The sequence below is a fragment of the Rhipicephalus microplus genome, chromosome X, assembly GCF_043290135.1.
Source record: "Rhipicephalus microplus isolate Deutch F79 chromosome X, USDA_Rmic, whole genome shotgun sequence".
NCBI classification, from domain to species: Eukaryota; Metazoa; Arthropoda; class Arachnida; order Ixodida; family Ixodidae; genus Rhipicephalus; species Rhipicephalus microplus.
In genome coordinates this window covers 115531803-115547005 of record NC_134710.1, presented here as the reverse complement: position 1 = coordinate 115547005, position 15203 = coordinate 115531803, and the positions used below count along the sequence as shown (strand labels likewise).

General features: G+C 46.0%; 1 protein-coding gene across 1 annotated transcript; it reads left to right on the top strand.

Annotated features, from left to right (window-relative positions):
• Window positions 1–12515: 12515 nt before the first annotated feature.
• Window positions 12516–13022, top strand: LOC119176788 (uncharacterized). The gene has a single exon (XM_037428143.2). It carries the CDS (start codon window positions 12516–12518, stop codon window positions 13020–13022), a length of 507 nt encoding a protein of 168 aa, XP_037284040.2.
• Window positions 13023–15203: the final 2181 nt, after the last annotated feature.

Genomic DNA, 15203 nt, shown 5'->3' with positions numbered 1-15203 from the left:
AACGAGTGCCAACGTCATAAGCGCCCAACAAGTGCTCCTTTAGGGCGATTACATCCGGTGCCGCCCCCTAGAACTCCATTCGAGCAAGTCGGGATTGACCTCCTTGGACCCTTTCCCCAGTCTTCTGATGGAAATCGCTGGATAGTCGTTTGCACCGACCATTGAACACGGTACTGCGAGACAGCTGCCATGCCATCGGCAACTGCAGCCGATGTGTCTTCCTTCATGCTACGTTTTGTAATTCTTCGACATGGACCTCCCAAAATCGTAATCAGTGACCGTGGCCGACAATTCACAGCAGACGTGATGGAAGAGATGCTTCGTGGCTGTGCTTCAAGGTTTCGGCACTCTACGCCATACCATCCCCAAACGAACGGTCTAACTGAACGAATGAACAGAACTCTCTCGAACATGCTGTCTATGTATGTTGCATCCGATCACAAGGACTGGGATAGTATTCTACCCTTTATCACATATGCATTCAACACCACTCAGCATGAAACTACCGGCTACAGTCCTTTCTTTCTTCTAAATGCTCGACCACCTCGTCATACCCTGAATACTATCTTCCCGTGTTTGGACCACCATGATCCCTGCATATCCGAGATCATCTGTCGGGCAGAACAAGCTAGACGCCTTGCTTATTTGCGCACTCTTGCTTCGCAAGATCGCTCGAAGGCACATTTTGACCGCCGACGCCGACACGTGACGTACACTCGCGGCGACCTAGTGTTGCTGTGGACACCAACTAGAAAACGCGGTTTGAGCGAGAAACTGCTAGCGCACTATGCGGGACCTTATCTTGTTGTAGACCGTATCAGTGATTTAGTTTACCGCATAGCGCACCTCCATTCAAACGGCCGATGGTCTGCAAAAACTGAACTTGTCCATGTTGCACGTTTGAAGCGCTTTATTCCTCGAGAGACTGTTTGACTCGCCCAGCGGGCTTCGTCTGCGCGGAGGGAAGTGTTACCACATGTGTAATTTAGGTATGTGCATCTGTGTAGCGGGAAACATGGTGGTAGCAGAAGAAGAGGACGTTCGGTTGGTGGCAAGAGCTCGCTCCTTCGCGTTCACTGCGGTATACCGTCGAGTCGACCGTTACGTCTGCTTCGAATAAACCTCTCGTAGACGTAACAATATATATATATATATATATATATATATATATATATATGTATGTATATATATATATATATATATATATATATATATATATATATATATATATATATATACATATTTGTGCAATGTTCGCGCGTGTGTTATATGGGTGCTTAACTTCTACTCTCCCCCGCTCCCCCCGTGGCTACACCATATAGATAGGCGTGAAATCACGTGATTTGGAAGACAAAAACAGTCAAGCTTTTCATTGTGCGACACTAGAGAAAAAAGTTTGTACACATGTTGTTTGCACTATGAGGTCACAGTCGCTTATACAGAGTTTTAGTGGAAGTGCTGCCAGCGACAGATGACGTCATCGAAAATAGAGGGGAGTCGGAACGCACTAATATAGCAAAATGCTTTGTAATCACGGTAATATAATTTTCATTACGTGCAATACTGAGTGATCTTGTGTTGCGAAATGCGAGAAGATATGCATTTACAATTAAAGGCTCAAACAATGCCTGTACGAAAATACATATATACTGACTGCAGCAAGCAATATGGATCGAATATGTGGCATGAGGAAAACCTGCAAAAACACAAAATTTGAAGCAGTCTCCAGGGAAATTCGTACTCTTGCAAAGGCTCACAGAATAAAAGCATAATCGATAAGGAAGGAAGTCGCGCTTGTTCATACAGCACTGCGTTCATTGCTTGAGAGAAAGACGAAAGGGGAGGGTAGGGAATTTAACTCGGTTCCCGTAAGCGGTTTGCTACCCTGCGAAGGTGTAGGGAAATATAGGAGTCAAAAAAGTATACAGGGATAGAACAATAAACTGAAAGGAATCCAAAAAGCACGCAAACACACACATACGTTAAAAGCATTCCAATCAGAATATAGTTCAGACGGACTGGTGGAACCCAGAAAGTGCAGCAGTTGCACAGCATCTTTCTGTGATGTGAAAACTTCATGATGACAAAGAATTACTTGTTCCGAAAGAGTTTGGTTGTCGAACTTGTTTGATGCGTTGCAGAGTAGAGTGAGTTTCTATTTTCACTGTACTGCAGGACGCACATTTCGAGTGGTTTTCTTGCCTCCACTATATGTAGAACACACCCGCTTTGCTCAGTGCGATGACCAACTCTGCAAAAAAGGATAGTATAACTTCAGTGAAGTAATAATGTAGCTCTAAGGATCAAGGATGGATGAAATGAGCGTACTAGTGCGTGCTTGAGATGCGGCTCGTTTATTGCGACGTGGCTCATTGACGAATGAGCACGCGGAGCTTCCGTTCTGACTCGGTCTTTGAAAGCGGTCTCTATAATCGGGAATCTTCCACGTGAATCTTTATCGGCCCATTCATTGCTGATAATCCCGTGGTGAATGGTACCCGCTGAAGTTTGATTGGATGACCATTTTTAGGTGGTGTAACAGTTCTGCTGTTATAAATACTGGCAGTTCATGTGGACCACGGAGTAAGGCTGACAGAAGACTGCAATGCAGCATTTGCGTTACTATTGCTTCTAGGTTGAGATCCGCGGATCGAGGGGCACACTGCAGAATTTCTGCGAATGCCCTTCACATGGTAGACCTTCTGGCAGGTAAAACATTGCATAGACCTTGGAACGAATTGTAGAACACCCTGACATAAGAAGCCACCTTCCCGTATTAAGGAAGACTGCCATTTTCAGTGTTTCACCGGCCAACACAAGATGTTGTCCTTATTCGCTGGTTTAGAAAGATGTTGCCAAGTCCGATCTATCGAGTTTGGCAACTCAGTGCACTCAGTGCACTCAGGTTTCTCACATCAATTGCCAAACTTGTTTAGCCTGATAGTTTAGTTTAGCCAAAATAGTTTAGCCCTCGTATTTTTCCTAAGATTCTTCACTTCGTTCCGTACGGTGTTTTCATGGTACAGTGACAGCGCTTAACTGTTCAGGACACGTAGGTTATCAGGGGTGTTTTGTGAGGCCATCGCTGACACGCAGTTTTCATGGGGATTGAACTAGACGCTAAAAGTGCGTTAATGATTGGACATTTCACCTTGAGGTAGAAGACAAGCTGAAAGCAATCTTCCGAGAACCCATCGTCTGGTGCGCGGTGCGGCTCAGTGACCTCACTCTCACTGGATGCAATGCTTCCCCGCTGCCAGACCCGAAACAAGAGGGGGTTTCGTGAGGTTGTATATGCATCACCGCGATGTATGGGATAGTAGATAACGAAACTGCGCTGTAAAGTCCAGAAAACTGCAGAGCCGGGAGAGGTGTAATAACCACAAGAGAAATGCTTCATGTATCCTTATTGGGTATCATTATTTTACGCTGCAGCAGAACCACACAGCAGGTATTGATCACTGGAACGCCTCATAACTAAATACCCAAACATTATTAAAACCAGTTGAACGTAGCTGCTTAAATTTATTCGGAGCGCGACTTTCTCAGTGGCTAGTCAATACTTTTCGCAACATGGACACACATTCAATTATCATTTTCACCTTCAGTTACTGTGAATGGTTAGAGTGAACTTTTTTTCTTCACCAATAACTACGATGCACTTTATAGTTTCATTTTTTTTTCATGACAAACGACAACTTGAGAGTAGAATAGCAATAGGCACAGCATGTATTGTGGGAAAACAAAAGCACAGTAGCAAGCAAACAAAGCCATGCTACCATGTTATATAAAAGCTCAGATGCGTATACTTTTAAACTATTAGAGTGTTTGTCTGCTTCAGAATCAATACAAGATATCATCAGACATCAGTGATTTTCAGTGTTCCTAACTCTTTAAGTTTGATAGCAGACACCACCATTATATCGAGAACGCCTCCATTGGGATCAAACGCGTTCGAACAAGGAATGTCGCCTGCACTTACGTTCCAGCAAAAGGGTCTGTCTTTGTGATATTTGTGCGAGGTACTGAAAAAGGGGGTTATCTTCTAACAATATAGTTATGACGTTAATTGTTTAACTTATCTGCTTTTGTATCGCATGTAATGCATCTTAACCAACTCCGGCACACATGGCCTCGCTATACTCTTGGCCGTACGCGCCGAACCCCACCAAGGATCCGAGCATTGTGAGCTTTATGCAGGGTGCCGTGCCCACGTTTGTCATACTGTGCACAGATCACACCTCTGCGCTCGTGGACTGCGCACGGGGACTGCACACAATGAGCCAACCGCGAAGGGACGGCGAGTGCGCACGCAGTGAGGGAGATAGGTGACACTTTGCACTAGCGTTGTTTATTACCAGGATTTCAGTATACAATGAGACAAACTGCTTCACATAAGAACCAATTGGGTCGTAATTGTGCAGTAACAGTGCACTACTTAGCTAATACCATCTACTGAATATTTCAATTAGTCACCAAATATGGCACGCCTCCAAAACAAAGAACCAAGTCAGGAGGGATGACCTGTACCCTTTGGCTGGCGCTCCTGCAATTGCGCACCCCAGCGCACAAGAGACAGAACAGACATAGGTACAGATGACAGAAACACACGGTGCACGATCGCTCGGCGCTGCCTCGGGACGTTCGGACTGCCGAAGGGACCGCGACCTCGCCGCAGCAGGGGGATTCGACGAGACGACATACCCACCGGCCGGTGACGAACAAATAACAAATGATCACCGCTGGCCAGCACCCTCTGAGGTCCCGAAGTGGTCTCCCCGAACCCAGTGGAATTTTCTACAATATTTTTCTACGCCGTTGCAATAGGCTGCATCTGTCGATTCGCCCCCTCTGAGTCCTCGTACCTGAGTGAAACGGCCTTCAGGATAGCGAACCAATTTTAAACGTTATTGCACACGACTAATCATGGCGGTCATGTCTCTTTTGTTGTGCATCAAGCAAGTTACGCTTCAAATTTGTAAACGCTAGTGGTTACTGATGTACATAGCTCTTTTGCTTACTTTCGTTCAAGCCCATGTTCCCAAGCATTGTATAGTTGTTTACAATGATGTACGTGTTTCCTTCTTTTTCTTTTTAAGTTGTAAATAACTCTTACTGTGCTGCCATGAGCCCTTGTAATGGGGTCGGCAGGCTCGTCAAGATGTCGGAGAACGGCTTTTATTCGCTGCTCCATAGTCTGTTTTATGAAATTAACAAAAAAGTTTATTAATTGATGTCACGGCAGTACAGCAAACACCCGTCCTCCCTCAACTCAAGTGCTTTAGGGTGGCCATCCCCTTAAAAAAAATTCTGTAGATGCCCTTTGCCGCTACCGTACAAGTCACAAAAACCTGCGCTGATTTTCACACGATAAAAGTCCATTACCATTTTCCCCCTTAGCTTCGCCAACCTTCATCGGTGGCCTGAGCTCCATTGGTAATTGCGAGATAAATTTTCGACAAGGTTAGATGATATGAAGTGTCGATGTATCTGCTTACGTTATATTATCCAAGAACTATGGTTCGACAGTTAATAACTGAAGATGAGAAATTGTGATTTGAGGAGTGATTTCCACATTTCAAACCTTCTCAAACTACTGCCACTTCCAACGCAACTGACCATTGGTTATAATAATCACGCTTTCTGACAAGTGGTCTTGTCTTTTTTAAGGCTGCAGCTGTATTGGGGGGCTTCCAAATAGTTTTAATCAATTTTAGACCCCCAAAGGATCTTTAGCGTGCACAGTACTCTTAGCAGACACCTGGTTTTGAGTTTTCCCCCATTGAAATTCGGTCGCCATGACCGGTAATTGAACCCGCCTCTTTAAGTTTAACAGAGCGACATCTATACACAAGGGGTAGTTAGCGCGATAAAACAAATGGCTGCGGCTTAGCTCGGCTAGGCCCAGATATGTAAGCGAAAATTTGTTACACTTCGTTATGAATGTTTATTCTCGTAGCCGAAGCACAGTTCACCTGATGAACGATAAGGCTATATAGTCCAACGAGCCGCACTGTGAGCACTCAGCACCGTCTTTTAATCAGTTTCACAAGGCGTCACCAAAGTAGATAGTGAGGCGTTCATTGTCAGCCAGAAAGCTCGTCGATGTCGTTTTTATGCGTTTTCTTTCTTTTCGTCGTTTAGATTTCCAAATTTTCCGTTCATCACTCGTTTTAACCTATTTGAGCACTGGTACACATATTTCAGCTCTAACTCATTGGCAAGCCGAGTGGCGTCCGCAGGATGGTCCGATGCATGCTTGCCGCTTTCGTCACTGAGACCACGCAGACAACTTCGGCACAAAGGGACCACCGTTTTCGCTTTCTCTTCCATAGCGCAACCATGGCACAATGGCTGAACGAAAGCCCTCGCACGCTGGCTTGACGTGGCAGACACAAGAGTTGCAAAGGGGGCTTGATGGCAAGCAATGAGAGAATTTGTTGCAGCGTGAACTGAACCGCAAGAAAGAAGACCACACACGCAACGCTACACTATAGCAACAACAGTGTTTTTTTTTTTGAAACCCACGTAGCCCCAAGTATATCACTATGCCTCGAGAGTGAAAAAAATCTCACACGATGATAACGACAGACATGTGCGAGAGAATTATTCATACAACAGCACCGTAACAGGTAATAACCAAACAGTAGCAGGACATGAGCGTTCTCGCAAAAACCTGAACTCTTTTGACGACAATGAAACAGATGGCTTGCTAGCGCTGATATCGCCAAGAGCAAAGAATTACCCGCCTGATCGTATAGAAGCTTAGCCGATCAACAATCTTGGCGATATCTGCGGTGATATCTACTTCAGAAAGAGTAAGTATGATATAGAGGGATCTTAGCAAAACAAACACGAGGTTGATCAGCCACTCATTAACTGCCTCGCAGGCTTACCGTAGAGGGTGTAAAAATTATAAACGAACAAAATGCCGCCCGCACATAGTGTAGAGTGTGCTTCAGGGTCCCAGACGCTACGGCGCATGCATCACCAAACGCTTGCTAACCTAATCTAACCTAACCTATGCTGACCCAACCCAACACATCTTTACCTAACCTGACCTACACACGGGAAAGGCATGCAAAAGAGTTGGCTGAATTTTATTGAAGCAAAAACTTCTCCCCAGTAGATCTTATGACTGTCGCTTAGTGAAAAGTTGATACGAGACTGCGGTGCCCGTAGACAAACGGGAAGGTTCAGAAAACGCTGCGAAAGTCTTGAGTGCTTTCTGTAAGTCAGGAAAGTAACCACAGAAAACTCTGCAATTCGCGTTGCAGACGCATTGCAGAAGATCAGATCTGATCTTCCAAAAGCATACTGGCCCTAAAAACGGATATTGCAATACCAGCACGCCAAATTGGAATATTGTGTTCTATATTATTACACTTTTTTGTCGCTGTGGCAGTTGCTAGAAGCTCAAAACTGGCTTCTATTTCTGCATCCATTAGCCCGCCTTTGTCGTTGCTCCGTGATAAGGTGGCAACTTCATCTTCAGCTCATCGTCAGCACAAAGCTAATCCCCTGAGCTTACCGCCAACACCACCAATTCAGGAAATAGAACGTCTCGGTATCGCCCATACGGAGATGTACTGTTTGAATCATAGCTATACGTTTGGGTAAGCAGGTTCTTTAAGGCATGATGGGAGTAGTGCACGGAAGAAGTCCTGTGCTTGTCTTTCTATTTCACGTCCTTGTTTTTCGTGTTGTGATCCTTTGCCCCGCCGCGGTGGTCTAGTGGCTAAGGTACTCGGCTGCTGACCCGCACGTCGCGGGTTCGTATCCCGGCTGCGGCGGCTGCATTTCCGATGGAGGCAGAAATGTTGTAGGCCCGTGTACTCCGATTTGGGTGCACGTTAAAGAACTCCAGGTGGTCGAAATTTCCGGAGCCCTCCACTACGGCGTCTCTCATAATCATATGGCGGTTTTGGGACGTTAAACCTCACATATCAATTAATTAATCAATCAATCAATCAATCAATCGTGTTGTGATCCTTTTGCGTGCGCTGGGGCGGAGGCCACGAAGCCTGCTGAGCCACCACCTTCTAGAAAAATATGAAGGCCTTAGTTCTTTTCATTTTCCCCTCGCACTATGTCAGCAGGTGGGGCGGACGCATGACGCGGTGAGCGCATTTTGTCCGTCGCCACGACGACGCATCCGTGCCTCCGAATCGCCCTGGTGCGCGTTGATCGCACGTCTCCAGAAACTCCTTACCCGGCGCGTATGTACTGTCGTACATCTCTTCGCTGTTCAGTCGGACGAGTTTTCTTTGCTGTGAAAACAATGTGAAAGCAACGACACCGCGGTGCCATGCAAGTGCTGCGTACCTCGATGCCGCGGAAATTACAGGGGGGCCGCGAAGGTGCACGTCTTCAAGTTGACAGAGATCAAGCTGTAAGGAACGCTTAGATTTCGAGTTGTACCTCAGAAAAACCTCACGGTAACCAAAAATTACAGGGTAATTTTTTATGTAGACGTTAGTTAATTCAAAGAATATATACGTACATGTGGAAGTGGCTCATGAGCCGCATGATTGTGTGACCTGTAGCCGTCAGTTTTCTGATCGGAGCTTATTTTTTTTTCTAGGTATTTAAACTTCATTTCATGGACGAGATCACTATTCAAAATGCGACGCGTATACAGATCAAGCAAGTGGCCACGTAATGCCTGTGCCGCTATCTCATGAGCGCCTTCGCACAGATGCCGCTGTACCGTCGAAGTTTCCAAATTATTCGAACTATTTTTCCAGAAAGACCACGAGAAGGGAAGATACTGACTCCGAGCGCGCGCGCATAGAGAATGCAGTCCTTCAGAAAGCCATCACTGAATCCAATGAAGCGTTTATCAGAGCACGTGCGGAGGATAAACTCAACAGTTTGAGCGAACGTACGAACCATACAAGGAGCGAACGGACAAAGTTCGGGGATGTTATCGAAATAAATGAAAGGCTTCTTCTCATTATCAATGTCGACAATGAAGCACCATGCTTGAACTACACTGCCTGAAAGGAAACTTGAGCGTGACACTACACGTTATAAAAACAGCCATAAAAAAGCTAGGTGTGAATCTCTGCGTTCCTGAAATCGCTAACAGTAAAAGGGGTATGGTGGAATTCCTGGAAGGCATCGAGAAGTGGGGTGGTGACCTGACGAAGCTCTCACTGAGTGGTGCCCCGTCATCGGACCTGATTAAAATGAATAGGGATAGAGATGAGGACACCCAAATACAAAAGTAAAGGGAAGATAGAGAAAGATGGGGACATGGTCGCAGGAGTCCGATGACGGGGCACCACTCAGCGAGAGCTTCGCGGCGTCAGGAGATAGCGGAGGACGAGCCGGTCGGCGAGAGCTGCGCTGTCGTCGGAGATCGCGAAGCACAACTGGTCGGTACTGAATCCAGTGAGCGAGTCCCTTCAATGTCGCCGTTCTTCGTTATAGTATACCCAGTGCACATTCTAAAATACATACAAAATAACTAGATAAATCAGAAGAATAACCAAATTTGTTTCTATTTCCCGGAGATCCAAGGAGACACGCCAGAATCTTAGTGAATGCAAACAGCGTCATTTGCAACAATCAGGGACATTCACAGCAAGGAGTGTGACCAGCTGTTGAATTATGGCTATGGGCTGTCAAGGAAGCCCTCTACCCTTCGAATCTTGAAAGGCAGGACGTGAAGCTTGCTTTACAAATCTTTAATGACTATCTACCAGAGACGTTCCGCGCTCTTGGAGCAAAGTACAACGTTTATTTTCTTTCGAGGCCACGGCTACATTCATTGATATCGTACTCGAGTGGTGGAGAATTGTAAACGTCTAAACTCCATGGAAGGAAGAAAGGCTTAGAGATCACTTCCAACAACCAGTGCTTTCTATTGATAACAATCCGAAAATTGACTTCTTGCACATGTTTCTGAAGTAGCTGGATGCGCGAAAAACAAAGGTTTTGACAAGCGTACTACAAAGGAGACTCACGCTGTTCTAGAACACACCACATATGCGCTTTTTGAGCTTGCTAGGTACAACTTTGGAGAGCTTGGAATGTCGCATGCACTTTTTGGGAAAATTCAGTCAGACTGCCTTGAAGATCAATTTGGAAAGTATAGGCAGCTGGCTGGTGCCCAATATCCCATCTCGATTAGGCAGATTTGTGAAGTTGAAAACAAGCTGCGCCTGCAGAACACCTTGCCTACAGTTTCCCCTGAACAGTGCTGGGAATGTGTCCGAAAGCAAGTCGAGGCATTGCTTCCTAGCAGCAACGTTGTTGTTACCAGCCAGGCTCTTACGAAAATAAAGGGCCTCCATCCAGTCCTCGTCTACGTTGCAGGTTATGCCGTATACGGGACTCTTAAAAAATTAATTGCGAATAATGCAAGGACTTGTCGACCATGGACAAGAAGATCACAGTCCCTGCCACAAGCGAACAATAAGGGCTCGTGAAGCAGCTTGACAGAGGAGGTTTAGTTTATCTATCAATGTTTGCACTTAACACAGTTGCTCACATCAACTTTGTAGTAGAACAGCTCGTTACAGAGCCAGCACTGCTTATGATGCCTGAACAACGCAAGTTCGTAACCAAAATGACGCTACAATTTCTGGTTAGAGAAGAGCAGTCCGACTTCAATACATGTGAGAACGGCCACATGGTTGAACTAGTGCTTGAACACATCCTGCGGTAGAGCACCAGCATTCTGCTAAAGAACTTTTGTAGGAAGCTGAATGACAAACTTCTCGACGTTGCCGATAAACAAAAAAAAAGAAAAGCCACATTTTTTGAGGCCAAATAAATGCATGCATTGCTCCAAATATATAGCGAGTACAAAAAAAAACTGGGCTTCGTAAATGAATGTTTGCTGCTATACAGTTTTCTGGCATTATATTTTAATGCATGCATGCTTCTTCTTGAATAAAAAAAATGTTTCCGCAGAGTGCACCTGCGAGACAACATCTCTTGAACAGTGCTCCATATCTTCTTTTTTTTTATCCGCCCCATCGTGTGGCGTCACGCGAAGAGAGCTAAGGCCTCCATATTTTTTCTAGAGGTTGCTGGCTGAGCTGTCACGCAGCATTTACGTTCGCCACTTTTTGAGTGCTGTGCAAACAAACATAATTATAGAGGTGACGTCAGTGCGTGCATTTTGCAGGTTGCCGTATGGAGTGCGGCAGCTCATGAAGAGAGCATCGCACGCATCGGAAATAAGTTCTTGCGAAGGCAGCACGTTCTTTTAGAAGCGAGCAAGCATGCAAGAGAGACAGACAGTGATGCCCAATGCGGTAGTCTGCCTCTGGTGCAATAAAACAGCCCGAAAGCAGTGAAGCATTTAATTTAAATATGACGTTTTCGTTCAGCATGCTTGAGTTATACTAAGGTGTCATGTCTTTTTTTACGTTTGTGTGTTTCCCTCTCTCAGGGGCGCAAAGCGAAAGCGGGCCTTCAAAAAAGAAAGAACGAAGAAAGGAAGACAGATTTATGGAGTCTAGGTCTCGGGCAGGTGCAGACCCAGCTTCTGCTATCCTGTGACCACAACAATACAAGTGTGCTTGGTACCACCGCCGTGGTCATGGTTTTTCCGGGAGAAGAATGCCTATATGTGGTGTGATGACAGACATTCAGCAGATAGTGAACGAGACTGTGAGAATCGCGCCAGACAGTGAACCCAGAAAGACGCTACTTCTCTAGAAAACTCTGTCTCAAGAAGATTGGAAAGACTAGAATTCAATTTAGCACATTCGGAGATGCCTCTTCAGCCCAGCAAGAGTGTCGTTTGGTGCAGGTATGCCTGCGCAGCCAGTATGACGGAAAGGTTCACCATGCCTAAGCCATTGAGATGCCGTTAATTTGCAACGACATCATACATGTGCCGGTTGAAAATGAGTTAGTGAAAGCTATGGAATACGGTGGACAGCCAAACTGTTTCGCAGACCAACTGTTTTTACCGCGTATGCCTGCCATACCTGGAATTGTATTCCTCATTGGTGCAGACCATCTATATAAGCTTAAGACCAGAGAAATGTGATGGGACATCGACAATTCAGATTTGGTTGCACTCTGTTCCGTCTTTGGTTGGATGTTTCAGGGTCCGATAGGCATCCATAGCCCCCTACACGTCTGTTTAAAAGCATGCGTTTTGAGAGCGAGCACCTCGGTCGAAACTTCAGAGACTTGCTCGAAGGTTTTGGGTCTTGGGGAGCGTAGGGATCTTGGATCAATTCAAGGGACGTTGTGAGGACGTCTAAGCGGTTCTTAGCCAGTTTGAACAGCACATCAAAACGAACGATGACTGCTACGAAGTAGCACTGCCCCGCTAAAGGAAACTGTCTGATAATCGCGCACAGGCCGCTAAGCGACTACAGAGCCTTGACCGAAAGATGCTACGTACTCCCGAATTGGCCTTGCAATATGATGCTGTCATACAAAGCTACGGGGAGATGAATTTCACTGAAAGAGCATATAAAGAAAGGGACAGCAGTCATCAAATCTACTTTATGCCTCACCACGCTGTGCTGCGCGGTGACTCAATGACAACAAAGCTGCGGGTTGTGTTTGACGCTTCCTCTCATGAACAGGGTGCTACGCCACTGAATGAACACCTTCAAAAAGGACCATGTCTCCTTTGCGATCTCGTCAGGTTGCTGATCAAGCTCCAAGCGTACCGGATAGCGTTGACAGCGGACATAGAAAAGGTCTTTTTGCAGATAAACGTCAAAGAGGTTGACAGGGACGAGTTGCGGTTTATTTGGTTCCGGACATTGCCTTCGAACGAGAAGCCAGCTCCAGAAATGGAGGAGTGGAGAATGAAAAGGGTGCGGTTCGGAACCAGAGATAGCCCTTCCCTACTGAATGCTACTCTGCAGCATCACCTGAACACAATCAAAAGACCTCAGCTTTGGACAGCGTCCCTTCTCACCAACTCGTTTTATGTTGATGATCTCCTGGTGGGAGCGGAAACAGAAAAGGAGGCTGGACAAATATTGTTTGAGTCTAGTAACATTTTAGAGGCTAGCGGCATGAAGCTGCGAAAGTAGTCGTCTAACTCAGAACACTTACGGGAGTTATTCACGTCCCATGATGACGCCTCCGACTCGAAGGACTCTTTGAGGGTGCACGGTCTCCTTCGGAATCAGCGGGAAAATATTATCACAATAGCCACCACGTCGGTGAACGGCGTTTTATGCAAAGAACACCACTGCAAATGATTGGTTCTTCAGACGATCGCCAGAATATGTGACCCTCTGGGGTTGTTGGCCAATTTTACCTTTACAGCCAAAATCATTTTCCAAGACTTATGGAAATTGGGCATTGGGTGGGACGAAGATTTGCCCGGGGAGATGGTAGAGCAGGGGGAACGATGGAGGTCTGAGGCGACTAAATTGTGCGTGTTCACAGTACCACGTTGTGTTTGTCCAGGCGTTGAGTCGAAATAGTGCAACTGCACACAGTTTGGGACGCCAGTCGACGAGCATACGGATGTTGGATATACTTGCGCATAGAAGGCCCTGACGACTCTGTTCACACAAAGCTTATATTTGCCAAGTCTAGAGTTTCGCCTCTGAAGAAAATGACGCTTTTACAACTGGAACTATTGGGAGGACTTCTTAGTGCTCAGACAACGGCCTTTCTTATCAGATGTTTGATGTATCAACGCCAACTGCAACGTTTCTACTTGGCAGACTCCAGCAGAGTGTTTCATTGATTGAAGGGACATTCATCGCAAGGTAGCCAATTTGTCCGGAATCGTATGGTCGAGATTCAAGGTTGAACAGACAATGGTTAGTGGAGACAGTGCCGGGGCACCGAGAACCAAGCGGATCATTTGACTCGAGGCATGTGGTTACACAGCCTCCAAAAAGAACGACAATGATGGCACGGACCTTCGTGGCTCTCATAGAATGTTGATTATTGGCCGGCTCTCAAGAGCATATCACGCCTTCTAGACATCTGATGTTGGCGGAAGAAAGGAAAGGAGTAATGGTGTTGCTGGTGAAAACCTCATGCCCATTTTGTAGCTGACTCATCGCAGCAATTTTCTCCGGCGTCTGCGTGTGACAGCATGGGTTCTCAGATATTTAAGTTTTCAAAGAGCCATCCATGCAGGTCGAGGCCTCGCTTACTGCTGAGGAACTTGAAAAAGCAGAAGTCTATTGGGTCAAGACTGTCCAAGAGGAGGGATTCACTGAAGAGATTTCCAGGCTTCGGCAAAGGCATCCTGTAGGTTTGCAGCCAAGCGTACACAAGCTAAGTCAATTTTTGAATAATAATGGGATGTTGCGTGTGAGAGGCCATCTGCATTTCTCAGAAGGTGAACACGTCAAGCATCCGCTGCTATTGCCTACTGGCCACCATTTCAGTGAGCTCGTTATACGTGACGCCCACCAAAGAATGTTTCATGGTGTATTTCGAGACACGTTGATTGAGGTACGCGAAAGGTTTTGGATCCCAAGAGGCCGACAGCACGTCAAGAGGGTTGACAACAAATGCAACTCATGCGCGAGAATGCGTGAAAAACCACGTGATGCACCCACTGAACCTTTACCAGCAGAATAATCTGCCGTTTGAAACCATTTGAGGTTGTGGGTATTGACTTCGAAGGAGCGTTGTTTACGAAAGAAAAAGAGTCGTTTTCGAAGTCCTACATCACTCTATTCACTTGTGCTGTAACAAGAGCGGTGCACCTTGAGCTTGTGTCTTGCCTGTCAAAAGAAATATTATTGTTGGCTCTCTGACGGTTCACTGCACGAAGAGGTTTGCCGTCGGCGATATACACTGGCAACGCCAAAACCTTCAAGAAAACGACAAGAAATATTGCGACCTTGCAGAACATGCTATTTGATAGAAAGTTCCAGAGCCACTGCACGGCTGCGTGCATAAAATGGAAATTTATTGCTGAGAGAGTGGCCTGGTGGGGTGGCTCCTGGGAAAGAATGGTGAGAACAGTAAAGGTTTGCCTAAGAAAAGTACTTGGGCATGCAAAGCAGACGTTTGAGGAGCTGAATTCAATCCTCTATGAGGTCGAAGGTATCGTGAATTTTCGTCCTCTCACATACATCTCGACTTCTCCTGAGGTTCGTGAAGTGTTAAATTCAATCCATTTTTTGACGGGAAAGAGACTTACCACCTTACCATCTTCTGCGTAGAAAGTGGATTCGACAAAGACGGTGACACGGCGTTAATTGGAGACACAGAAATTAAATGCTGGAGCACTTTTG